Source organism: Oenanthe melanoleuca, chromosome 25 (assembly GCF_029582105.1).
Source record: "Oenanthe melanoleuca isolate GR-GAL-2019-014 chromosome 25, OMel1.0, whole genome shotgun sequence".
NCBI classification, from domain to species: domain Eukaryota; kingdom Metazoa; phylum Chordata; class Aves; order Passeriformes; family Muscicapidae; genus Oenanthe; species Oenanthe melanoleuca.
In genome coordinates this window covers 7,195,751-7,220,933 of record NC_079358.1, presented here as the reverse complement: position 1 = coordinate 7,220,933, position 25,183 = coordinate 7,195,751, and the positions used below count along the sequence as shown (strand labels likewise).

General features: G+C 60.8%; 1 protein-coding gene across 1 annotated transcript in view; it reads right to left on the bottom strand.

Moving 5' to 3' along the window:
• LOC130262609 (spectrin beta chain, non-erythrocytic 2-like) overlaps positions 1-23,016 on the bottom strand; it is a 36,001-nt gene extending 12,985 nt beyond the window's left edge. Inside the window, 21 exon segments of the mRNA XM_056509930.1 lie at positions 306-395; positions 1,687-1,911; positions 2,980-3,243; positions 4,713-4,859; positions 5,013-5,103; positions 5,188-5,390; positions 5,987-6,743; positions 7,220-7,357; positions 7,808-8,963; positions 9,366-9,519; positions 9,608-9,910; positions 10,175-10,333; positions 10,738-10,855; positions 12,087-12,274; positions 13,412-13,524; positions 14,159-14,274; positions 15,262-15,342; positions 15,604-15,695; positions 17,015-17,188; positions 18,962-19,110; positions 22,854-23,016. Coding sequence (XP_056365905.1) covers positions 306-395; positions 1,687-1,911; positions 2,980-3,243; positions 4,713-4,859; positions 5,013-5,103; positions 5,188-5,390; positions 5,987-6,743; positions 7,220-7,357; positions 7,808-8,963; positions 9,366-9,519; positions 9,608-9,910; positions 10,175-10,333; positions 10,738-10,855; positions 12,087-12,274; positions 13,412-13,524; positions 14,159-14,274; positions 15,262-15,342; positions 15,604-15,695; positions 17,015-17,188; positions 18,962-19,110; positions 22,854-23,016 — 4,881 coding nt within the window.
• Between the last annotated feature and the right edge of the window lie 2,167 nt (positions 23,017-25,183).

Here is a 25,183-nt window from a genome sequence, read left to right as displayed (position 1 = left end):
GTTATGAGGGGAAATTGGAGGATCTGGGGGTGTTTCTGGGGGGTATGGGAGTCTACAGGGGTGGTTATGGGGGTTTATGGGTCCATTTGGGGTGTTTATGGGGTACGTGGGAGGTTTTATGGAGGAAATTTGGGGGTCTAGGGAGTCTGGGGGTCAATGGGGGAAATTGGGGGACCTGTGGGGATTTATGGGGGATGAGCCAGAAAACCAGTGGGAGGGGTCTAAGGGAGGGAGGTCTATGGGGAGTCCCGGGAGTGGGGGGTCTGTGGGGGTCACAGGGGACATTTGGGGACCCCCTGACTCACCTCGTTCTTCTGGAGCAGCAGCTGCACCGAGGGCAGGTCCTTGCCGTGGTCTGTGGACGTGGCCAGAGCCTGGCGCTCCTGCACCCACAGCTGGGGACACGGGACACGGGTCAGGGGGACACGGGAGACAGGGGGACATGGGACACGGGTCAGGGGGACACTGGGTCAGGGGGACACGGGACACGGGTCAGGGGGACACGGGACACGGGTCAGGGGACACTGGGGTCAGGGGGACATGGGACACAGGTCAGGGGGACACAGGAGACAGGGTCAGGGGGACACTGGAGTCAGGGGGACACGGGGTCAGGGGGACACGGGACACGGGTCAGGGGGACACGGGACACGGGTCAGGGGGACACAGGAGACAGGGTCAGGGGGACACTGGGGTCAGGGGGACACGGGACACGGGTCAGGGGGACATTGGGGTCAGGGGGACACTGGGGTCAGGGGACACGGGTCAGGGGGACATTGGGGTCAGGGGGACACGGGACACGGGTCAGGGGGACACGGGACACGGGTTAGGGGGACACTGGGGTTAGGGGGACACTGGGGTCAGGGGGACACGGGACACAGGGTCAGGGGGACATTGGGGTCAGGGGGACACGGGGTCAGGGGGACACGGGTCATTAGGGGGACATTGGGGTCAAGGGGACATTTGGGTCAGGGGGACACGGGACATTGGGGTCATTGGGGGGACAGGGGGACACCGGGGTCAGGGGGGACAGGGGGACATTGGGGTCATTGGGGGGACAGGGGGACACCGGGGTCAGGGGGGACAGGGGGACATTGGGGTCGGGGGGGACACGGGGACATCGGGGTCAGGGGGGACATTGTGGTCATTGGGGACATCGGGGTCAGGGGGGACATTGGGGTCATTGGGGGGACAGGGGGACATTGTGGTCATTGGGGACATCGGGGTCAGGGGGACATTGGGGGTCACAGGGGGTCAGGGACACTGTGGAGTCAGAGCTGTGGGGGGGACTCAGGAATTGGGGGTCAGGGACAGCCATGGAGGGGGAAAGGATTTGGGGATCAGAGACCCGGGGGTGGGGTCAGGGGTGGTGGAGATCAGGAATGGAGAGGGGGGCGGGTCTGGGATTTGGGATCAGGAATGGGGGGGGGGGGTCAGAGATTTGGGATCAGAGATTTGGGATCAGGAATGGGGGGGGTCAGAGATTTGGGATCAGGGATTTGGGATCAGGAATGGGGGGAGTGTCAGAGATTTGGGGTCAGGGATTTGGGATCAGGAACGCAGAGGGGGTCAAGGATTCAGGATCAGGGATTTGGGATCAGGATTGGGGGGGGTGTCAGAGATTCGGGATCAGGGATTCGGGATCAGGAATGGGGTATCAGTAACAGCCCCGAGGGTCCCGCCCCTCACCAGCTCGTCCTCCAGGTCCCTGCGGAACTGGTGCAGCTCCCTGGCGGCCGCGAGGCTCCGGCCGCGCTCCCGCAGCGGCTCCCGCAGCTCCCGGAACTGCCGCTCCAGCTCCCGCACCTGCTGCTGCACCCCCGCGCTCCGGGGCAGCCCCGGGCTGAGCCCCCCGGCCTGGGCCCGCAGCGCCCCCACCTCCTGCTCCCGCAGCGCCGCCTGCGTCTCCAGCAGCTGCGGGGTCAGGGGGTCAGGGAGCCCAAATCTGCACCCCAAATCTGCACCCCAAATCTGAACCGCAAAACCTGCACTCCAAAATCTGAACTGCAAAACCTTCACCCCAAAACCTGCACCCCAAAATCTGCACCCCAAATCTGAACTGCAAAACCTTCACCCCAAAATCTGTACTGCAAAACCTTCACCCCAAAATCTGCACCTCAAAACCTTCACCCCAAAACCTGCACCCCAAAACTCCCCCACCTCCTGCTCCTGCAGCGCCGCCTGCGTCTCCAGCAGCTGCGGGGTCGGGGGGTCAGGGACCCCAAAATCTGCACCCCAAAACCTGCAACCCAGACCTGCACCCCAAATCTGCACCCCAAATCTGAACCGCAAAACCTGCACCCCAAAATCAGAACCCCAAAATCGGAACTCCAAAACTCCACCTCCTGCTCCCACAGCGCCGCCTGCGTCTCCAGCAGCTGCGGGGTCGGGGGTCAGGGACCCCAAATCTGCACCCCAAACCTGCAACCCAGACCTGCACCCCAAAATCAGAGCCCTAAAACCTGCGCCCCCAAATCTGCACCCCAAATCTGAACCGCAAAACCTTCACCCCAAAACCTGCACCCTGTTCCCCACCCCAAACCTTCACCCCAAACCTTCACCCCAAACCTGTACCTCATTCCCCACCCCAAATCTTAGCCCTGTTCCCCACCCCAAACCTGCACCCCAAACTTCACCCCAAACCTTCACCCTGTTCCCCACCCCAAACCTGCACCCCAAACCTTCACCCCAAACCATCACCCCAAACCATAACCCCAAACCTTCACCCCAAACCTTCACCCTGTTCCCCACCCCAAACCTTCACCCTGTTCCCCACCCCAAACCTGCACCCCAAACCTTCACGCTGTTCCCCACCCCAAACCTGCACCCCAAACCTTCACCCTGTTCCCCACCCCAAACCTTCACCCCAAACCTTCACCCCAAACCTTCACCCTGTTCCCCACCCCAAACCTTCACCCCAAACCTGCACCCCAAACCTTCCCCCGCTCCCCACAGCCCCTTCTCCCCCATTCCCGCCCTGACCTGGTGCCGGGTGAGCAGGACCCCCACGCTGGTCAGGTCCTGGCCGCAGTGGCCGGAGCGGAGCTGGGCCCGGACCCCGGCCAGCCAGGAGCGGAGCGCGGCGCAGGCCTGGGCGCAGCTCTCGGCGCGCGCGGCCTCGGCCAAACCGCGGCCCTTGGCGGCCGCCGCCGCCTCCACCTGCGCCCACAGCGCCCGCAGCTCCTGCCGGGGCGCGGCCACCTGCCCGGCCAGCGCCGGCCGCGCCCGGGCCAGCTGCTCCCCGTCCTGCGGGACACGGCACGGCGCGGAGTTACGGGTGAGCCAAAAACGCATGGGAGGGTCAGGGTTGGATCCATGGGATTGTGGGATTGTTGAGGTTGGACCCATGGGAATGTGCGATTCTTGATACTAGACCCATGGAATTGTCAAGGTTGGACCCAAAAATTCATGGGATGGGCAGGGTTGGATCCGTAGGATTGTGGGATTGTTGATACTGGACCCATGGAACTGTCAAGGTTGGACCGAAAAATTCATGGGATGGTCAAGGTTGGATTCATGGGATTGTGGGATTGTTGAAGTTGGACCATGGGTTTGTGGGATCAGGAAGATTGGACTCATGGGATCATGGAATTGTTGGAATTGGACCCATGGAACTGCCAAAGCTGGACCCAAAAATTCATGGGATGGTCAAGGTTGGATCCATGGGATTGTGGGATTGTTGAGGTTGGACCCATGGGAATGTGCGATTCTTGATACTAGACCCATGGAACTGTCAAGGTTGGACCCAAAAATTAATGGGATGGGCAGGGTTGGATCCGTAGGATTGTGGGATTGTTGATACTGGACCCATGGAACTGTCAAGGTTGGACCCAAAAATTCATGGGATGGTCAAGGTTGGATTCATGAGATTGTGGGATTGTTGAAGTTGGACCATGGGTTTGTGGGATCAGGAAGATTGGACTCATGGGATCATGGAATTGTTGGAATTGGACCCATGGAACTGCCAAAGCTGGACCCAAAAATTCATGGGATGGTTGAGGTTGGATCCATGGGATTGTGGGATTGTTGAGGTTGGACCCATGGGATTGTGGAATTGTTGATATTGGACCCATGGAACTGCCAGAGTTGGACCCAAAAATTCATGGGATGGTCAAGGTTGGATCCATGGGATTGTGGGATTGTTGATACTGGACCCATGGAACTGTCAAGGTTGGACCCAAAAATTCATGGGAGGGTCAGGGTTGGATTCATGGGATTGTGGGATTGTTGAGGTTGGATCTATGGAACTGCCAAAGTTGGACCCAAAAATTCATGGGATGGTTGAGGTTGGATCCATGGGATTGTGGGATTGTTAAGGTTGGACCATGGGTTTGTGGGATCAGGAAGATTGGACTCATGGGATCATGGAATTGTTGGAATTGGACCCATGGAACTGCCAAAGCTGGACCCAAAAATTCATGGGATGGTCAAGGTTGGATCCATGGGATTGTGGGATTGTTGAGGTTGGACCCATGGGAATGTGGAATTGTTGATATTGGACCCATGGAACTGCCAGAGTTGGACCCAAAAATTCATGGGATGGGCAGGGTTGGATCCATGGGATTGTGGGATGGAATCGCTGAGGCTGGACCCACAGAATTTTGTGGCCCAACCCCCTCTCCCACATCCCACCTTTCCCAAGGGCTGCCCCTTCCCAGATCCCATTTTCCCCCCCTTTCCCCCCCCGTTTTCCCCCCGTTTTTCCCCGTTCCCACCTTCTCCAGCGCCTCCAGCCAGCCGCGGTTGGCCGCCAGCTCGGCGGCGAAGGCCTGGTGCTTCTGCCACTTCCCCTGCAGGTCCCGCGCGCCCTCGTAGGACACGTCCCGAGCCACCGGCAGCTTCTCGTTCAGCCACAGCGTCAGCTGGGAACGGGAACGGGGTCGGGAATGGGGTTGGGATCGGGGACACAGCTCAGGATCCCTTCCCACAGTCCCAGCCCAGTTCTTATCCTCATCCCGCCCCCATTTGAACCCCACCCATCCCCGATTTCCATCCCAGCCCCGATCCTGTCTCACCTCCTGCGCATCCTGCAGGAATTTCTGCAGCTCCCAGTTATCCCGCAGCCGCCCCAGCAGCTCCTGGGCCGATTCCCGGATCTTCTGGTGCCTGTGCCGGGGTCGGGAGGGTGAGAGACCCCACTCCCAGGGGATGGGACCGGACTGGGACGGGACTGGGACGGGTTCCTCTCACCTGCTCTCCACCGACTCCACCGTCTCCCGCACCTTTTCCGCGTGGACGCCGCCCTCGTCCAGCAGCTTCCTCCCGGCGTCCGTGAGCGCCCGGACGCGCTCGGCGCCGGTGTCCAGCGCGGCCAGGAACTCCTCCAGCCTCCGCACGGCCGCCTCTGCTCCCGGCACCGTGCCCGGCATCTCCGTGTGCGCCAGCGTGTGCTCCTGCGGATCGGCACCGGGACCGGCACCGGGATCGGCACCGGGATCAGGGTGGGATGGCACCGGAGCCCCGGGAATCCCCGCAACACCCCGGATCGGCACCGGAACCCCGGGAATCCCCGAAGCACCCCGGATCGGCACCGGGATCAGGATGGGATGGCACCGGAGCCCCGGGAATCCCCGAAGCACCCCGGATCGGCACCGGGATCGGCACCGGAACCCCGGGAATCCCCGAAGCACCCCGGATCGGCACCGGGATCGGCACCGGGATCGGCACCGGGATCAGGGTGGGATGGCACCGGAACCCCGGGAATCCCCGCAGCACTCCGGATCGGCACCGGGATCGGCACCGGGATCAGGATGGGATGGCACCGGAGCCCCGGGAATCCCCGAAGCACCCCGGATCGGCACCGGGATCGGCACCGGAACCCCGGGAATCCCCGAAGCACCCCGGATCGGCACCGGGATCAGGGTGGGATGGCACCGGAACGTCGGGATTCCCCGCAGCACCCCGGATCAGCACCGGCATCGGCACCGGGATCAGGATGGGATGGCCCCGGAGCCCCGGGATTCCCCGCAGCACCCCGCATCCCCCTCACCTGCTTCCCCAGCGTCCCCTCCACCTGCTTGGCGTCCCGCAGGAACACGTGGAACGCGACAGCCTGGGCCAGGAGCCGCTGCCGCTTCTCCCACACCCGGCCCAGCTCGTCCCAGTCCGCGTCCAGCGTTTCCAGGCGCTGCAGCAGGGACAGGCTCTGCGGGTCCGTCTGTCCCCGCGTCACCTCCCGGCCGGCGGCGCGGGCGCTCCGGTAATCGGCGCCGTAGTGCGAGATCTCGGTGCGGAGACTCTCGTGCTGCCGCAGGGACCCTTCGGCCTCGGCCAGGGACGCGGGGACATCCTCGGAGCCCGCGGCCGCGCGGGTGCGGGACAGCCAGGCCTGCAGCGCCGCCAGGTCCCGCAGGAAGCCCTGGAGGCGCCGCGCCTGCCCCAGCGACTCCTCGCGGCTCCGGTGGCAGCGGCGCAGCGCGTCCCACTCGGCCTCGAGCGCCGCCAGCCCCTCGCGGATCTCGGCCGCTCGCTCCGGCTGCTCCCCCTGCAGCTTCTCGCCCTCGGCCCGCAGCTCCCGCAGCTTTCCCTGGATGGCGTCCAGGTCGCGCCCCATCCCCGACAGCTTCCCCTGCAGCGCCGTGATCCCTTCCAGATCCCGGCCCAGCGCCCGCGTGGCCTCGATCGCCGCCGTCTTCTCCCGCATCCAGCCCCGCGTCTCGTGGCATTCCAGGCGGAAATTGTGGATGTTCAGAGCCGCGGTCAGCGCTGCCTTCTTGCGGTCGGCCAGCGCTCGGAACCGCTCCCACCTGGAACGGGAGGGATCGGGGCACGGTGGGACAGAGCCCGGGGAACGCTCGGAGCGTCCCGGCCTGGAGTATCCATCCCTGGACTGTCCCAGTCTGGAGAATCCATCCCTTCCCAGCGTATCCTGGTCCGGAAAATCCCTCCCTGCTTCCCCGGAGCATCCCTGACTGCCCCAAGCATCCTCCAAGCTGCCTGGAGAATCCGTTTTTGTCCTGGAAAACCCAACCCTGCCTGCCCGGAGCATCCCAGCCTGGAAAATCCATCCCTGGACTGTCCCAGCCTGGAGAATCCATCCCTTCCCCGCATATCCTGGTCTGAAAAATCCCTCCCTGCATCCCTGACTGCCTGGAGAAATAATCCATCCCTGTCCGCAGAATCCATCCCTGCCCGGAGCATCCCTGAGCGCCTGGAAAAATCCATCCCTGCCCGGATCCACCCCAATTCCTGCCCGGAACGGCCCCGCCGGAGCCGCCCCCACCTGTCCCGGAGCTGCTCCCAGGTGTCCCGGGCGCTCTCCCGGTTCCTGTCCCCGGATCCCCGCAGCTCCTCCGTGACGCGCCCCACGGAGGCCACGCGCGCCGCCAGCGCCGCCAGCTCCGGCTCCAGCGTCTCGAACCTGCGGGAGCGCCGGGAATGACCGGGATGCCGGGAATTCCGGGAGTGCCGAGCTGGAGCTGGGAATTCAGGGAACACTGGAAACCCCAGCAACACCGTGCCAGGGGTGGGAATGCCAGAAATGCTGGGAATAACAGCAACTCCGGGAATAGCGCGCTGGAGGTGGGAATTTTGTGAGAGCTGAGATTATCTCACGTCAAGGTGAGAATTTAGAGAGTACAGGAAATACTGTGTTGGGAAAAACGGGAATGTCGGAAACCGGGAATGTCGTGGTGGAGGTAGGAATTCAGGGAATACCGGGAATAATGGGAATACTGGAGAGACCCTGAGGAAAAAAAACGGGAATAACGGGGCGATCCTGTGTATTCTTGGGAAAACTCCTGGGGGAATCCCAGCGGGGGCGACCGCGGCACTCCAAGAGAATAATTCTGGGATTTCCACGGGCGCTCACCGCTGCTGCACCACCTCCAGGTCCTCGATGCGCTCGGGAATCTCCATGGCGAGCAGCCACTGCTCCCGCTCGCCCACCCAGAGCGCGCAGGCATCGGCCTCGCTGCGCGCCGCGAACAGTCCCAGCGCGTCCCGCAGCTCCAGGCGCCGCAGCTCCGCCCGCTCCTGCAGCTCCCGGTGCCGCCGCTCCAGCTCCGCCAGCCGCTCCGCCAGCCCCGGCAGCACGTCGGGAGCCCCGGCGGCACCGGCGGGCAGCGCCTGCTCCCGCAGCGCCGCCAGCGCCGGCCCGCGCCGCCGCATCTCGTCCTGCAGCTCCCGCAGCCGCCGCTCCAGGATCCCCGCCGACCTCTCGTCGTGGCCGAGCTCCGGCCCCGCCACTCGCCGGGCGGCGGCCGCCAGCCAAGCCTCGGCCTCGGTGGCCTCCGCGTCCAGCTGGAATCGCCCCGCGGCCGCGCGGAGCCGCCGCTCGCGGTCCCCGGCCAGCGCCGGCAGCGCCGCCCAGAGCGCCTCCAGCTCCCGGATCCGGCGGGACACGGCGGCCGCGGGGTCCGGAGAGCCGGGAGCGGGGCCCGGGGGTCCCCCGGGCGGTTCTGGGGATCCCCCGATGGGCTCCGTGCGTCCGTCAGGGCGTTCCGAGGGGCTGCTGGCCGAGAGTCCCTCCGTGGACGCAGGAGTGGATGCCGGGGGTCCCGGAGATGCGTCCTTGGATCCCGGGGGTCCCGTGGGGGGTCCCGTGGCTCTGGCGGTGGATCCAGCAGTGGATTCCGCGGGTTTTGCGCTTCCCGCTGATCCAGGGGCGGCTTCCACGGATCCCGCGGCTCCGTCGGGGTCTCTCTCCGCCAGCAGCTCCCGGCCCCGCTCCAGCAGCTGCTGCAGCGGCCCCGCGCGTCCCCCCAGCGCCCCTCGGATGGCTTCGAGCTGGCTCAGCATCCGCAGGGCTCCCGGCAGGTCCCGGCCCAGCTCCGGGCAGCGCAGCAGCCGCTCCTGCTCCCGCATCCAGGCCTCCTCCTCGCCCGCGTCCCACAGGAACTTCCAGAGGCGCCGGGAGCGCTCCAGCCGCAGCCGCCGCTGCTCCGACAGCACCGAGAGCCCGCGGTAGCGCAGCTCCAGAGCGGCCACGCGGGCCCGCAGCTGCTCCGGGGGGCACGGGCGGTACCCTGGGGGCACGGCCGGGGGTCAGCGGGGCTCGGGGGGGCCCGACAGTCCCAGGGTTTGGGGGGTTCTGGGGTCTGGAATCCGCAGGTTCAGGGGTAAAGGTTTAGAGATCCAAATATTTGAGGGTTTGGGGTTCAGGAATCCCAAGGATTTGGGAGAGCCAGCGTTTGGGGGGCTGGGATTTGGAGGTGCCAGAGTTCAGAGATCCGGTGTTTTGGGGTCTCAACTTTTGGGGCTCACAGTTTTTGAGGTTTGGGGGGCCATTCTGGGGTTCTGGTAGGTCCCAGTTTTGGGGGGGTCTCAGTTGCTTGGGGGTTCTGGAATTCAGGTATCCCCGGGTTTGGGGGTTCCAGGGCATCCCGGGGATCCCAGTTTTGGGGGTCTCAGTTCTGGGGGTCACTCACCTCCCCCCTCCCCGAGGAAGCGCTCGGCCGCCGCCCCCACACTCCGAACCCTCTCGGCCTGAGCCGCCACGTCCCCCTCGACCAGGGCGTGGATCTGCAGCAGATCGTCCACCTGGCTCAGGTGCTGCCCGAAATCCCGCGACTGCAGCCGCACCTGGGGACCGGCGGGACACCGGGGAGGGTCACGGGGGGGGTCCCACCAGGGGATCCCACCCCCCAAACCCCCGCAGCCCCCTCCCCACCTCCATCTCCTCCATCCAGCCCATCAGGTGCTCCAGGTCGCGCAGGAGCCGCTGCAGCTCCAGGTGCGCCCGGAGCCGCTCGCGCCGCGCCGCCACCTGAGCCCGCAGCTCCTCCCAGAGCGACACCACGTGGTCGCGCCGTGTCGCGATAGCGCCCATGTCGTGATAGCGCTCGGCCTCCAGCTCGGCGGCCACGGCGGTGACGGCGCGCACGCGGCTGCCGTAGGCGGCGATGTCGCTCTCGATGGCCTCGTGCTTGCGCAGCGCCGCCTCCACCCCGCCCAGGGAGCCCCCAAAATTGTCCTGGGGGAGGGAACAGGGGCGTGAGGGGTTGGGACACTCCGGGGAACCCCCCTGGAATTGTCCTGGTGGGGATAAAGGGGAGTGAGGGGTGACAAAGGAGGGGGACACATCCCAAAATTGTCCTGGTGGGGACGAGGCGGGGAGAGGAGGGGGGAGTTCAGGGTCACCTGTGCCACCAGGCTGTCCCTGACTGGGGGTTGATTTGGGGTTGGTTGGGGGTCCCGGGGGGTGTCAGGGGTCCCCGGGTGGGGGTCCCGCTGTCACCTGTGCCACCAGGCGCTGGTTGTCCCCCAGCCAGGTCTCCCTGAGGGCGGCCTTGCGGTGGAACCTCGCCGCCAGCTGCTCCAGGTGCTGCTGCCGCAGCAGCTCCGAGCGCAGCGCCAGCTCCCGGCCGTGCTCCGCCTTCTCCAGCCGCTCCCAGGCCTGCGGGGTGGCGCGGTCACCGGGGGGACCGGGGGGACCGGGGGCACCTGGGGTCACCTGGCACTTGTGTTACTGTGTCCCCTCCCCTGGCTCCCTGTCCCCCTCTGTCACCCTGTTGATGTCAGCACTGTGGGTCCCTGTGTCCCTGCCATGTCCCCAGTGTCCCCCTGTCCCTGTCACCCTGTTGATATCAGCACTGTGGGTCCCTCTGTCCTTGCCATGTCCCCAATGTCCCCAATGTCCCCCTGTCCCCTCTGTCACCCTGTTGATGTCGGCACTGTGTGTCCCCCCGTGCCCCTGCCGTGTCCCCAATGTCCCCCTGTCCCTGTCACCCTGTTGATATCAGCACTGTGGGTCTCTCTGTCCTTGCCGTGTCCCCAATGTCCCCTTGTCCCCTCTGTCACCCTGTTGATGTCAGCGCTGTGCGTCCCCTCCCGTGGCACGAACTGTCGCTGGTTGTTGGCGCGGAGGCGGCTCCGGAGTGAGAACAGCAGCACCTCCAGGGACCCCTTGTCCTCAAACCTGCAGGGGGGAAACCCCAAAATTCACCAGGGACCCCAAATCCACCGAGGGAACCCCAAAATCCACTGAGGGAATCCCAAAATACACCAGGGGAGATGCTACAACCCACCCCAAGCCTCAGGGATGCCCCAAAACCCTTCAGAGGAAACCTGAAACCCACTGGGGGGGACCCAAACCTCGTTTGGGGACCCCAAACCCCACTGGGGAGACCCCAGGCCCCACTGGGATCCCCTAAGCCGCACTGGGCAGCCCCTAAATCCCACCGGGGAGCCCCCAGACCCCATTAAGGAGCCCCCAGACCCCACTGAGTATCCCCTTGACCCCCCTGGGCACCCCCAGACTCCACTGAGGATCCCCCCAACCACCCTGGGCAGCCCCCCGACCCCACTAAGGAGATCCCAGACCCCATTAAGGAGCCCCCAAACCCCACTGAGGATCCCCCTGACCCCCGTGGGCACTCCCTGACCCCACTGGGCAGCCCCCAGACCCCATTAAGGATCCCCCCTGACCCCCCTGAGCACCCCCAGACCCCATTAAGGATCCCCCAGACCCCACTAAGGAGCCCCCAGACCTCATTAAGGATCCCCCCCGACCCCCCTGGGCACCCCCAGACCCCACTAAGGAGATTCCAGACCCCATTAAAGAGCCCCCAGACCCAACTGAGAATCCCCCAGACCCCACTAAGGAGATCTCAGACCCCACTAAGGAGCCCCCAGACCCCATTAAGGATCCCCCCGACCCCACTAAAGAGCCCCCTGACCCCATTAAGGATCCCCCCTGACCCCATTAAGGATCCCCCCGACCCCACTAAGGAGATCCCAGACCCCATTAAGGATCCCCCTGACCACTCTGAGCAACCCCAGACCCCATTAAGGATCCCCCTGACCCTCCTGGGCACACCCAGACTCCACTAAGGAGATCCCAGACCCCACTAAGGAGCCCCCAGACCCCACTAAGGAGATCCCAGACCCCACTAAGGAGCCCCCAGACCCCATTAAGGATCCCCCCGACCCCCCTGCGCACCCCCAGACCCCATTAAGGATCCCCCAGACCCCATTAAGGAGCCCCCAGACCCCATTAAGGATCCCCCAGACCCCACTAAGGAGCCCCCAGACCCCATTAAGGATCCCCCAGACCCCATTAAGGACCCCCCCGACCCCACTAAGTATCCCCCCGGCCCCCCTGGGCACCCCCAGACCCCACTAAGGACCCCCCGCCCGCTGCCGCTGACCGGGGGGGTTTCTCGGCGGTGCGGTAGGCGCTGAAGGCCTGCAGCTGGCCCTGCAGCCCGGGGATGCCGCGGGGCAGGCGCCGGTCGGTGAGCAGCAGCAGCGAGCGCTGGATCCAGCCCAGCAGCTCGGCCGCCTGCGCCTCGTAGCGCCCGGCCAGGCCCTCGGCCTCGCGCGCCGCCTCCAGCACCTGCGGGGCGGCTCTGTCCGTCCTGGCGTCCGTCTGTCCGTCCATCCTCACATCCATCGTTCATCCTCGTGTCTGTCCATCCTCCCATCCGTCCTCACATCCATCATCCATCCATCCCTCCCTCCATCTGTCCGTCTTCATGTCTGTCTGTCCGTCCATCCTCACATCCATCATCCCTCTTCGTGTCTGTCCATCCTCTCATCCCTCCTCACATCCATCTGTTCATCCTCGTGTCCGTCCATCCATCCACTGTCCGTCCATCCATCCTCCCATCTGTCCTCACATCCATGTGTCCATCCATCCGTCCATCCATCTGTCCATCTTCATGTCCGTCTGTCCGTCCATCCTCACACCCATCGTTCATCCTCGTGTCCGTCCATCTGTTCATCCACTGTCCGTCCATCCATCCTCCCATCTGTCCTCACATCCATGTGTCCATCCATCCGTCCGTCCGTCCATCCTCCCATCCGTCCTCACATCCATCATCCATCCATCCATCCCTCCCTCCATCTGTCCGTCTTCATGTCTGTCTGTCCGTCCATCCTCACATCCATCGGTTCATCTATCCGTCCATCCATCCATCCATCCTCCCATCCGTCCTCACATCCATCATCCATCCCTCCATCCATCCATCTGTCCGTCCTCATGTCCATCTGTCCATCCATCCTCACATCCATGTGTCCATCTATCCGTCCTCCCATCCATCGATCCCACCATCATCCATCCATCCGTCCCTCCTTCCATCCATCCATCCATCCATCCATCCATCCATCCCTCCTCCCCTGGTCCCTCTGTCCATCCATCCCCCTGTCCATCCACTCCCCTCCTTCTCCATCCCTTTCTGATCAATCCATCCCTCTGTCCATCCCCCACCCATCCCTCTGTCCATCCCCCACCCACCCGTCCCTCCCCCCATCCTAACCCCCCCCCCCCCGCCCATTCCCATGGATTCTGTCCAGCCCCACCCCCCCGGCACCATCTGTCCACCGTCTGTCTGTCCATCTGTCCATCCCTTCCTCCTCCCTCTCCCTTCCCATCCACCTGTGTGTCCATCCCTGTGTCCCCCTGTCCTGTGTCCATCCCCCTGTCCATCTGTCCACCCCGTGTCCATCTGTCCACCCCGTGTCCATCCCGGACCTTCCCGACGCGTTTTCCCTCCACCGCCAGCGCCTTCATCCTGGAGAAGTGGTGATAGAGCGCGGCCACGTAGGTCAGCACTGACCGCTCGTCCGGCTGCTCCACGGCCACGTCTGGGGGTCATCGGGGGGTCAGACCCCAAAATCCCCTCAGGGACCCCCAAATTCCCCTCAGGGACCCCCAAATCCACCCTCAAATCCACCCAGGGACCCCCAAATTCCCCCCAAACCCCCTGACCCCTCACAGCCCCCAGCACTGACCGCTCGTCCGGCTGCTCCACGGCCACGTCTGGGGGGCATGGGGGGGTCAGACCCCAAAATCTCCCTCAGGGACCCCCAAATTCCCCTCAGGGACCCCCAAATCCACCCTCAAATCCACCCAGGGACCCCCAAATTCCCCCCAAACCCCCTGACCCCTCACAGCCCCCAGCACTGACCGCTCGTCTGGCTGCTCCACGGCCACGTCTGGGGGGCATGGGGGGGTCAGACCCCCAAATCCCCCTCAGGGACCCCCAAATTCCCCTCAGGGACCCCCAAATCCACCCGGAGACCCCCAAATTCACTCCCAAATCCACCCCAAACCCCCTGACCCCTCACAGCCCCCAGCACTGACCGCTCGTCCGGCTGCTCCACGGCCACGTCTGGGGGGCATGGGGGGGGTCAGACCCCCAAATCCTCTTCAGGGACCCCCAAATCCACCCAGGGACCCCCAACCCCCCAAGCCCCCCCCAGCCCCCCAGCCCCTCACCCTCGGGGTCCAGCAGCCGAGTGACCCCCAGCTCCCGCTCGGCCACGGCGAAGGCGCTTTGCAGGTTGTGCAGGGCGTTGGCTCCGCGCAGAGACCCCACGTCCAGCAGCTCCGGCCTGGGGGCGACCGGACCAGTGACCGCTGGTTGCTGACCACTGACCACTGATTACTGACCACTGACCATTGACCGCTGACCCACTGACTGCTGGTTGCTGAACACTGACCATTGACCACTGATTGCTGACCACTGACCACTGACCATTGACCATTGACCACTGACCACTGATTGCTGACTACTGACCACTGACCACTGATTGCTGACCACTGACCACTGATTGCTGACCACTGACCATTGACCGCTGACCGCTGGTTGCTGACCACTGACCCATAGTTACTGACCACTGACCCACAAACACTGACCACTGACCACTGATTGCTGACTACTGACCACTGACCACTGATTGCTGACCACTAACCATTGACCGCTGACCACTGATTGCTGACCACTGAGCACTGACCCATAGTAACTGACCACTGACCCACAAACACTGACCACTGACCATTGACCACAGACCCATAGTTACTGACCACTGACCATTGACCGCTGACCTCTGGTTTCTGACCACTGACCACTGATTGCTGACCACTGACCATTGACCACTGACCACTGACCCACAAACACTCTGACCACTGACCATTGACAGCTGATTGCTGACCACTGACCATTGACCCATAGGTACTGACCACTGACCACTGACTGCTGATCGCAGACCATTGACCCACAAACACTGACCACTGACCACCGACCATTGACCCATAGATACTGACCACTGACCCACAAACACTGACTACTCACCCAGTCACTGACCATTGACCCACAAACACTGACCACTGACCACTGAACCTGGCCCATGGACAGACCCATGACCCACATCCACCTCACCCCCAGCCCCCTGCCCCATAACCCCCCATCCCCGAAACCCCCAACCCCCATAGCCCCATTCCCACCCCACCCCCCATAACCTCACCCCCATCCCCCACCCCCTAGTCCCCCCAGTCCCCCCAGCGCCTCCCAGTCCCTCCCAGTCCCCCCAGTCCCGCACCGGTGCCGGTGGATGAGGGCGCAGAACGCCAGCCCGTCCCGCCAGCTCGTGGTGAAGTTCTGCACGTTCACATTGGGGTACCTGGGGGAGCCGGGGGGGGGTCAGAGACCCCCAAAAAACCCCCCAGACCCCTCCTGAGTCCCCTCAGAGCCCCCCCCAAAGCCCCACAGAGACCCCAGGACCCTCCTGAGCCACCCAGACCCCCCCAAACTCTTCAGGATCCCCCCTGAGCCTCTCTAGGACACCCCAGGACCCTCTAAACGACCCCCAGACCACCCAGGACCCCCCCAGGACCCCCCAGACCTCCCCCAGACCCCCCCAGGACCCCCCAGACCCCCTCACCCCGCGGTTTTCATCTGGCACCAGGCCAGCAGCGCGTCCTTGGCCGATTTCCGCTCCCGCGTGTCCCCGGTCTCCACGCTGATGTCCTGGATCTGGGGGGACCCAAAAATGGGGTCAGGGACCCCCAAAAATGGGTGAGGGACCCCCAGAATGGGTCAGGGATCTCGAAAATGGGGTTAGGGACCCCCAGAATGGGTGCAAGCCTCCTGTGGTGGAGTCAAAACCCCCAAAAATGGGGTCTGGGACCCTCCTGCTGGTGTCAGGACCCCAAAATTGGGTGCAAGACCCCCTAAAAGGAGCCTATGGAAGGTGTGGGGACCTCTATGATCAATCAGAGACCCCAGGGTGGGTTCAGGACTCTCCTAATTGACCCCAGACATCCCAGGGCGGGTCTGGGACCCCCCAAAATGACCCCAGACACCCCAGGGCTGGTCCAGGATGGGCACAGGATGGGTCTGGGAACGTCCAAATTGCCCCCAGACACCCCAGGGCGAGTCCAGGACCCCCTGAAATTATCCCAGACACCCCAGAATGGGTCCAGGATGGGCACAGGATGGGTCTGGGAACCCCCAAAATTCCCCCAGACATCCTCAGGTCTGGTCCAGGATTGGCACAGACACCCCAGGGTGGGTCCAGGACCCCCCAAAATTCCCTCAGACACCCCGGGGCGGGTCCAGGACCCCCCAAAATTCCCCCAGACACCCCGGGGCGGGTCCAGGACCCCCCAAAACGCCCCCAGACACCCCCAGGGCAGGTCCAGGATTGTCACAGACACCCCAGGGTGGGTCCAGGACCCCCCAAAACGCCCCCAGACACCCGCGGGGCGGGTCCAGGAACCCCCAAAATCCCCCCAGACACCCCCAGGGCAGGTCCAGGATTGGCACAGACACCCCCAGGGTGGGTCCAGGACCCCCCTAAACGCCCCCAGACACCCCAGGGCTGGTACAGGATGGGTCTAGGACCCCCCAAAATTCCCCCAGACACCCCGGGGCGGGTCCAGGACCCCCCAAAACGCCCCCAGACACCCCCAGGGCAGGTCCAGGATTGGCACAGACACCCCAGGGTGGGTCCAGGACCCCCCAAAACTCCCCCAGCCACCCCGGGGCGGGTCCAGGATTGGCACAGACACCCCAGGGCGGGTCCAGGACCCCCCAAAATCCCCCCAGACACCCCAGGGTGGGTCCAGGACCCCCCAAAACTCCCCCAGCCACCCCGGGGCGGGTCCAGGATTGGCACAGACACCCCAGGGCAGGTCCAGGACCCCCCAAAATTCCCCCAGACACCCCGGGGCGGGTCCAGGATTGGCACAGACATCCCGGGGCAGGTCCAGGACCCCCCAAAACTCCCCCAGCCACCCCGGGGCGGGTCCGGCCGCGCCCCCCGCCCCATTTGCCGGCCCCGCCGTGGCCACCTGGAAGCGCAGGATGATGGTCCAGACCAGCCCCAGGGTCAGGCGGGGGTTGCCATCCACGATGTCGTGCGAGCCCACGTTCTCCAGGTGCACGCGCTGCTCCCGCAGGAAGCGCAGCGCCTTCTCCACGTTCTCCAGGCAGTGGATCCGCATCCGGCCCCGCGTGGGGCGAGGCTGCGCCGGGGGAGCCGTCAGAGACCCCCCCGGGCAGGGCAGGGGGAGAGGGGGGCGTGGGGAGGGAGGAGAGAGGGGTCTGGGGGGAGAGGGAGGGGTGGGAGGGGGAAAAATTGGGGTTTGGGGGGGGGAAATTGGGGTTTGGGGGGGGAAATTTGGGGGTTGGGGGAGAAATTTGGGGTCTGGGGGGAGAAATTTGGGGTTTGGGGGGAGAAATTTGGGGTCTGGGGGGAGAAATTTGGGGGTTTAGGGGGGAGAAATTTGGGGGTTTGGGGAGAAATTTGGGGGTTGGGGGAGACGGAGGGGTGGGGGGGAGGGAAATTGGGGTTTGGGAGGAGAAATTTGGGGTTTGGGGAGTCATAGAAAGAGGGGTTGGGGGGTTTGGAGGGAGACAGAGGGGTGGGAGGGGGGAAAATTGGGGTTTGGGGGGAGAAATTTGGGGTTTGGAGGAGAAATTTGGGGGTTGGAGGAGAAATTTGGGTTTAGGGGGAGAAATTTGGGGTTTGGGGGAGACGGAGGGGTGAGAGGGGGGAAAATTGGGGTTTGGGGGGAGAAATTTGGGGTTTGGAGGAGAAATTTGGGGTTTGGGGGGAGAAATTTGGGGTTGGGGGGAGAAATTTGGGAGTTTGGGGGGGGAAATTTGGGGTTGGGGGGAGAAATTTGGGGTTTGGGGGGGGAAATTTGGGGTTTGGGCATAGAAAGGGATTTGAGGGGTTTGGGGGTAGGAAAAGGGGACTGGAGGTTTTGGGGAGGGTCCCTTTTTGGGGATCCCCACCGGGATTTCCCCATTTTGGGAAGGGTCCCCATAGGGAAATCCCTGTTTTTTGGGGGGTTTCCCGTTTGAGGGGCGTGTCCCCTATTTGGGGAGGGGTCTCGCTCACCAGGGTCTCCCTTAAGACCCCCTCAAACACCTGGGGGGTCCCTTTTTGGGGATGCCCATCGGGATTTCCCCATTTTGGGAAGGGTTCCCATGGGGGGGGCTCCTATTTTTGGGGGTTTTCCCGTGTGAGGGGCGTCCCCAATTTGGGGAGGGGTCCCTATTGGGAAATCCCTGTTTTTTGGGGGGTTTCCCGTTTGAGGGGCGTGTCCCCAATTTGGGGAGGGGTCTCTCTCACCAGGGTCTCCCTTCAAGCACTTGGGGGTCCCTTTTTAGGGATTCCCACAGGAATTTCCCCATTTTGGGAATCCCAAAAAGGGGGGGTTCCTATATTTTGGGGGGTTTCCCGTTTGAGGGGCGTGTCCCCAATTTGGGGAGGGGTCCCTATTGGGAAATCCCTGTTTTTTGGGGGGTTTCCCGTGTGAGGGGCGTCCCCAATTTGGGGAGGGGTCCCCATTGGGAAATCCCTGTTTTTTGGGGGGTTTCCCGTGTGAGGGGCGTGTCCCCAATTTGGGGAGGGGTCCCTATTGGGAAATCCCTGTTTTTTGGGGGTTTTCCCGTGTGAGGGGCGTCCCCAATTTGGGGAGGGGTCCCTATTGGGAAATCCCTGTGTTTTGGGGGGTTTCCCGTTTGAGGGGAGTGTCCCCAATTTGGGGAGGGGTCTCGCTCACCAGGGTCTCCCTTCAAGCACTTGGGGGTCCCTTTCTCGGGATCCCCACCGAGATTTCCCCATTTTGGAGAGGGTCCCTATTGGGAAATCCCTGTTTTTTGGGGGGTTTCCCGTTTGAGGGGCGTGTCCCCAATTTGGGGAGGGGTCCCTATTGGGAAATCCCTGGTTTTTGGGGGGTTTCCCGTTTGAGGGGCGTGTCCCCAATTTGGGGAGGGGTCTCTCTCACCAGGGTCTCCCCCGAGAGCCCCTCGAGCAGCCGCAGCAGCAGCCGCCCGTCCCGCAGGTCGCTGTACAGATCCGCCAGGTGCGACCCCCGCGCCAGGTGCGAGTTCACCCACTTGGTGAAAGTTTTCTTCTGCACGGCCTCGCGCTCGTCTGGGGGGGCGCGGGGAGGGGTCAGCGACCCCCAAAACCCCCCAAAAAAATCCAAAATCGCCCCAAAACCACCCGAAAATACCCCAAAAACCCCGACCACTCCCCCAAATCCTTTAAAAATCTCCCTAAACCACCCAAATCCCAGCCAGAGACTCCGCCCCCTCCCCTTCTCCTCGTGTTGGTCTGGGAGGATCTCGGAGGGTCAGGAACCCCCAAAAACACCCCAAAAAAACCCAAAATCGCCCCAAAACCACCCGAAAAAAAACCCCAAAACTCCTGAAACCCACCCGAATCCTATAAACATCTCCCTAAACCACCCAAATCCCACCAGAGACCCCCCTCCCCTTTTCCTCATGTTGGTCTGGGAGGATCTCGGGGGGTCAGGGACCCCCAAAAAAACACAAAACCCCACAAAATATCCCGAAAATATCCCCCAGAACTCCTGAAACCCACCCGAATCCTATAAACACCTTCCTAAACCACCCAAATCCCACCAGAGACCCCCACCCCCTTTTCCTGCACAGCCTCGGAGGGGCTCGGGAGGTCAGGGACCCCCAAAAAAACACTCCCAAAAAATCCAAAACATCCCAAAATCACCGCAAAACTCCCGAAAAACCCCCCAAAACTCCTGAAACCCACCCGAATCCTATAAACACGTCCCTAAACCACCCAAATCCCACCAGAGACTCCGCCCCCTCCTCGTGCTGGTTTGGGGGGCACAGGGTGGATCAGGGACCCCCAAAATCACCCCCAAAAACCCAAAATCACCCCAAAACCATCCGAAAATACCCCAAAAACCCCGACCACTCCCCCAAATCCTTTAAAAATCTCCCTAAACCGCCCAATCCCACCAGAGACCCCCCCCCCCTTCTCCTGCTGGTCTGGGGGGGGTCATGCCCCCCCCCCCAAAATCCCTCAAACCCCCCCAAAAAAAATTCCCAAAATCTCCCCGCCCACCCAAATCCTTCCCCGGCATGGAAAGGGGGGAGTCGGGGGGGGGGGGTCAGAGACCCCCCAAATCCCCCCCAAATTTCCCCCCCAAAGCCCCCCAGGGCTCGGAGCCCCCCGAGGGGGTCCCGGGGGGGGGAGGGGATCCCCCCGCGCCAGCCGGCGCTGGATTAACGCTAAGAGGATTTGGGGGGGGCCGGGGGGGTCCTCAGGGGGCTCCTGAGGGGGGTCCCGGGGGTCCGGGGCATTTTTAGGGGGTCCCGAGGGGGTTTGGGAGGGGAAATTTGGGGCGTCCCCCCCATTTTTCCACCCTCTGCCCCCATTTCCTGAGGTTTCCCCCTCATTTTTGGGGGGTTTCCCCCCCGATTTTTTCATATTTTTGGGCTCCCCCACCCCCATTTTTGGGTTTTCCCCATTTTTGGGGTGTTTCTCTCTTTTTTCTGGATTTTTCCACCTGGTTTTTTTTTTTTTTTTTTTTTTTTTTTTCTCCCATTTTTGGTGGTTTTTCCCCCATTTTTGTGCTGCCCCCGCAGATTTTTGGCCGGATTTCCCCATTTTTGGGGTGCAGCTCCCCAAATTTTTGGGTTCCCATCCCCAATTTCGGGATCGTGATGCGATTCCCAAACATTTTTTGGGTTGTTTCTCCCATTTTTTGGGGATGTTTCCCCCATTTTTTCCCACTTTCTCATCATTTTATTTTGGGTTTTTCCCCTCCCAACATTCCAGGGTTCCTAATTCCCATTTTTTTGGGACTCTCCATATTTTTGGGGGGGCTTCTCCCCAATTTTTTCAGCTCCCACTCCCATTTTTTTATCCTTTCCCCTCCATTTTTTGATGTTTTTTCCCATTTTTTGGTTTTTCCCCAATTTTTTGCACTTTCCTCCCATTTTTTTTTGCACTTCTCCCCTATTTTTCCCACTTTTATCCCACTTTTTGTGTTTTCTTCACATTTCCTGCACTTTCCCCCCAAAATTTTCAGCTTCCTCCCAATATTTTAATTTCTCCCCCACTTTTTATTCATTTCTCCCCCATTTTTTTTCACTTTTCCTTCAATTTTTTTTTCTCTTTTCCTCCCATTTTTTACACTTTCCTCACAATATTTCACTTTTTCTCCTCATTTTTTGGTGCATTCTCCCCTTTTTTTGCACTTCCCCCCACCTTTTTCTCCAGTTTTTTTTCAATTTTCTCCCCATTTTTCCACTCCCCCTCCACTTCTCCCCCAGTTCTTTGCACTTTTTCTCCCACTTTTTAACTTTTCCCACTACTTTTCCCCAATTTTTTCACTTTTCCTCCCATTTTTCCAATTTTCCTCCACTTTCCCCCAGTTCTTTGCACTTTACCCCCATTTTTTCAATTTTTTCACTTTTCCCCCAGTTTTTTTTGCACTTTTCCTCCCATTTTTCATTTCCCCCCATTTTTTCACTTCCCCCCTTTTCCCCCATTTTCCCACTTTTTTATCCCATTTTTTCACTTTCCCCATTTTCCCCCCATTTTCCCACTTTTTCTCCCATTTTTTCACTTTTTCCCCACTTTTTTCCACTTTTTGCCCATTTTTTTTCACTTCTCCTCTCAATTTTTTCACTTTCCCCCCGATTTTCCCCCCAATTTTTTTCACTTCCCCCCCAATTTTTCCATTTTCCCCACAATTTCCCCCAATTTTTTTCACTTTTCCCCCAATTTTCCCCCAATTTTCCCCCACAATTTTCCCCTAATTTTCCCCTAATTTTCCCCCAATTTTCCCCCAATTTTCCCACAATTTTTCCCCACAATTTTCCCTCAATTTTCCCCCACAGTTTTCCCCGAATTTCCCCCAATTTTTCCCCACAATTTTCCCCTAATTTTGCCCCACAGTTTTCCCCTAATTTCCCCCCCAATTTTCCCCCCAATTTCCCCCAATTTTTTTCACTTTCCCCCCAATTTTCCCCCCAATTTTTTTCACTTCCCCCCCAATTTTTCCATTTTCCCCACAATTTCCCCCGAATTTTCTCCAATTTCCCCCAATTTTCCCCCAATTTTTTCCACTTTTCCCCCAATTTTCCCCCAATTTTTTTCACTTTTCCCCCAATTTTTCCCCACAATTTTCCCCTAATTTCCCCCCAATTTTTCCCCAATTTTCTCCCCAATTTCCCCCAATTTTTTTCACTTTTCCCCCAATTTTTCCCCAAATTTCCCCCCAATTTTTCCCCAATTTCCCCCCAATTTCCCCCAATTTTTCCCCCAATTTTCCCCCAATTTTTCCCCACAGTTTTCCCTTAATTTTCCCCCAATTTTTCCCCACAGATTTCCCCTAATTTCCCCCCAATTTTTTTCACTTCCCTCCCAATTTTTCCATTTTCCCCACAATTTCCCCCGAATTTTCTCCAATTTTTCCCCAATTTTCCCCAATTTTCCCCCAATTTTTCCCCAATTTTCCCCCAATTTTCCCCCAATTTTTTTCACTTTTCCCCCAATTTTTCCCCACAATTTTCCCCTATTTTTCCCCCAATTTTTCCCCAATTTTCCCCCAATTTTCCCCCAATTTTTTTCACTTTTCCCCCAATTTTTCCTCATTTCCCCCCCGAATTTTCCCCCAATTTTTCCCCAATTTCCCCCCAATTTTCCCCCAATTTTCCCCAATTTTTTTCACTTTTCCCCCAATTTTTCCCCAATTTCCCCCCTAATTTTCCCCCAATTTCCCCCCGAATTTTCCCCCAAGTTTCCCCTAATTTTCCCCCAATTTCCCCCCATTTTCCCCCAATTTTTCCATCCCCCCCCATCATTCCCCCCCCATTTTTGGGGTGCCCCCCCCCCTTTACCTGCCAGCGCTTTGATCCGGGAGCGCTCGAAGCGGCGGGCGGAGCCTTCATCCTCCTCCTCCTCCTCCTCCTCCTCGGGCCCCCCCGCGCCCCCCTCCCCCTCCCAGCGGGGGTCGCTGAACCGCGGCAGCTCCAGGGGGTCGTAGGGGGAGGGGGACAGCATGGCGGCCTTCGGGGACCCCCAAATTTGGGGAGGGGGGCGGTGCCGGGAGAGCTCAGGGGGGAGCTGGAAAAAAAATGGGGGGGGGGGGGTCTGGTCACCCCCAAAATTCCGGCAAGGACCACGAAATTAATGGAGACCCCCCCTCAAATTATGGGAGACCCCCCTCAAATTAAGGGAGACCCCCCCTCAAATTATGGGAGACCCCCCTCAAATTAATGATTAATGGAGACCCGCCTCAAATTAAAGGGAGAATCGCCCTCAAATTAAGGGAAACCCCCCCCAAATTAATGGAGACCCCTCCTCAAATTAAAGGAGACCCCCCTCAAATTAAGGGAGACCCCCCTCAAATTAAGGGGAGAACCCTCCTCAAATTATGGGAGACCCCTCCTCAAATTATGGAAACCCCCCCTCAAATTAATGGAGACCCCTCCTCAAATTAATATAGACACGGAGACCCCTCCTCAAATTAAAGGAGACCCCCCTCAAATTAATGGAGACCCCCCTCAAATTATGGGAAACCCCCCCCAAATTAAGGGAGACACCCCTCAAATTAAAGGGAGAATCCGCCTCAAATTAAGGGAGACCCCCTTCAAATTAATGGAGACCCCCCTCAAATTAATGGAGACCCCTCCTTAAATTATGGGAAACCTCCCCCAAATTAAGGGAGACACCCCTCAAATTAATGGAGACCCCTCCTCAAATTAATGGAGACCCCTCCTCAAATTAATGGAGACCCCCCCCCAAATTATGGGAGATCCCCCTCAAATTAAAGGGAGAGCCCCCCCAAATTAAGGGAGACACCCCTCAAATTAAAGGGAGACCCCCCCCTCAAATTAAGGGAGACACCCCTCAAATTAAGGGAGACCCCCCCCCCCAATTAATAAAATATTTCTCGAGCTGAGAATTTTTCATAAATTAATCAACCCCCCCATAAATTAAGGGAAATGTCCCGGATTAATAAAAAAAACTTAAATTAAGAGAGACCCCTCCCCAAAATTAATAAAGAGCCTCCCAAGTTATTAAAGACCCCCCTCCCAAATTAATAAAGAACTTTTAAATTAAGAGATGCCCCTCCCCGAATTGATAAAGACCCGCCCAAATTAAAAATGATTTCTTCTTAAATTAATAAAAAGTTCCTCCAATTATTAAAGACCCTCCCTCAATTAACAGGAATTTTTCCAAATTAATTGAGATCCCCCCGCAAATCCTTCACTAGAGACCCCCCCCCGTATTAAACTGAGATCCCCCCAAATCTGACAGGGATCCCCCCAAATCTTTCTGGGGACCCCCCAAATCCCCCCCGGGACCCCCAAAACTTCTCCAAGTCCCCCCCCTTCCTCCTTAGACCCCCCCCAAAACACCCTGAGCCCCCCCCAAATCCTCCCCACGACCCCCCCGCGCATTCCAGGGACCCCCAAACTCCACCGAGCCCCCCCCCCAAAACTTTCCAGAGCCCCCCTCGAGCCCCCCCAAATCCATCCCGGGACCCCCAAAACTCCTCCAAGCGCCCCCCCCCATCTCTAGAGCCCCCCCCAAAAACTCTCCGGGTCACCCTGAGCGCCCCCAAATCCTCTCCAACAAACCCCGAGCGCCCCAAATTCCTCCCCGGGACCCCCAAAACTCCTCCAAGCCCCCCCAGAGCCCCCCCAGAGCCCCCCCATCCCGCCCCCCCCGTTAATGCTCTTAACGGGGATCAGCGCCCGCAGCGCGGGGGGGCCGGGGGGGGGTCCGGAGACACCAGAGGCGAATTTGGGGGTGGGGGGTCCCCAAACCCCCCCAGGGCAGCGCGGGGGGGGCTCAGCCCGGGGATGCGGAGCCGCTGCCGCAGTGCCCGGGGGGGGCGCGGGGGGGGGATCTGCGGGTCCGGGGGGGGATGCGGGACCCTGGGGGGGGTTCTGAGGGTGGGTTTGGGGTGTTTTTTAGGGGGGGGGGTCCCCAAAATCTGTGACAAACACCTTCCCCCCCCCCTTACCTGCGCTGCAGCCGCGGCGCGCGCTGAGACCGCGGGAGCTCATCACACCGCGGGGGGCGGGGCGTAAGGGCCACGCCCCTTTCGGGCCACGCCCCTCCGCCGTCACCACGGCAACGCCCCGTCCACGTCAATCACCGCTTGTTGCTATGGCGACACAGCAAACGCCAAGCCCCCCTCAGGGGTTTTCCCGCCCCT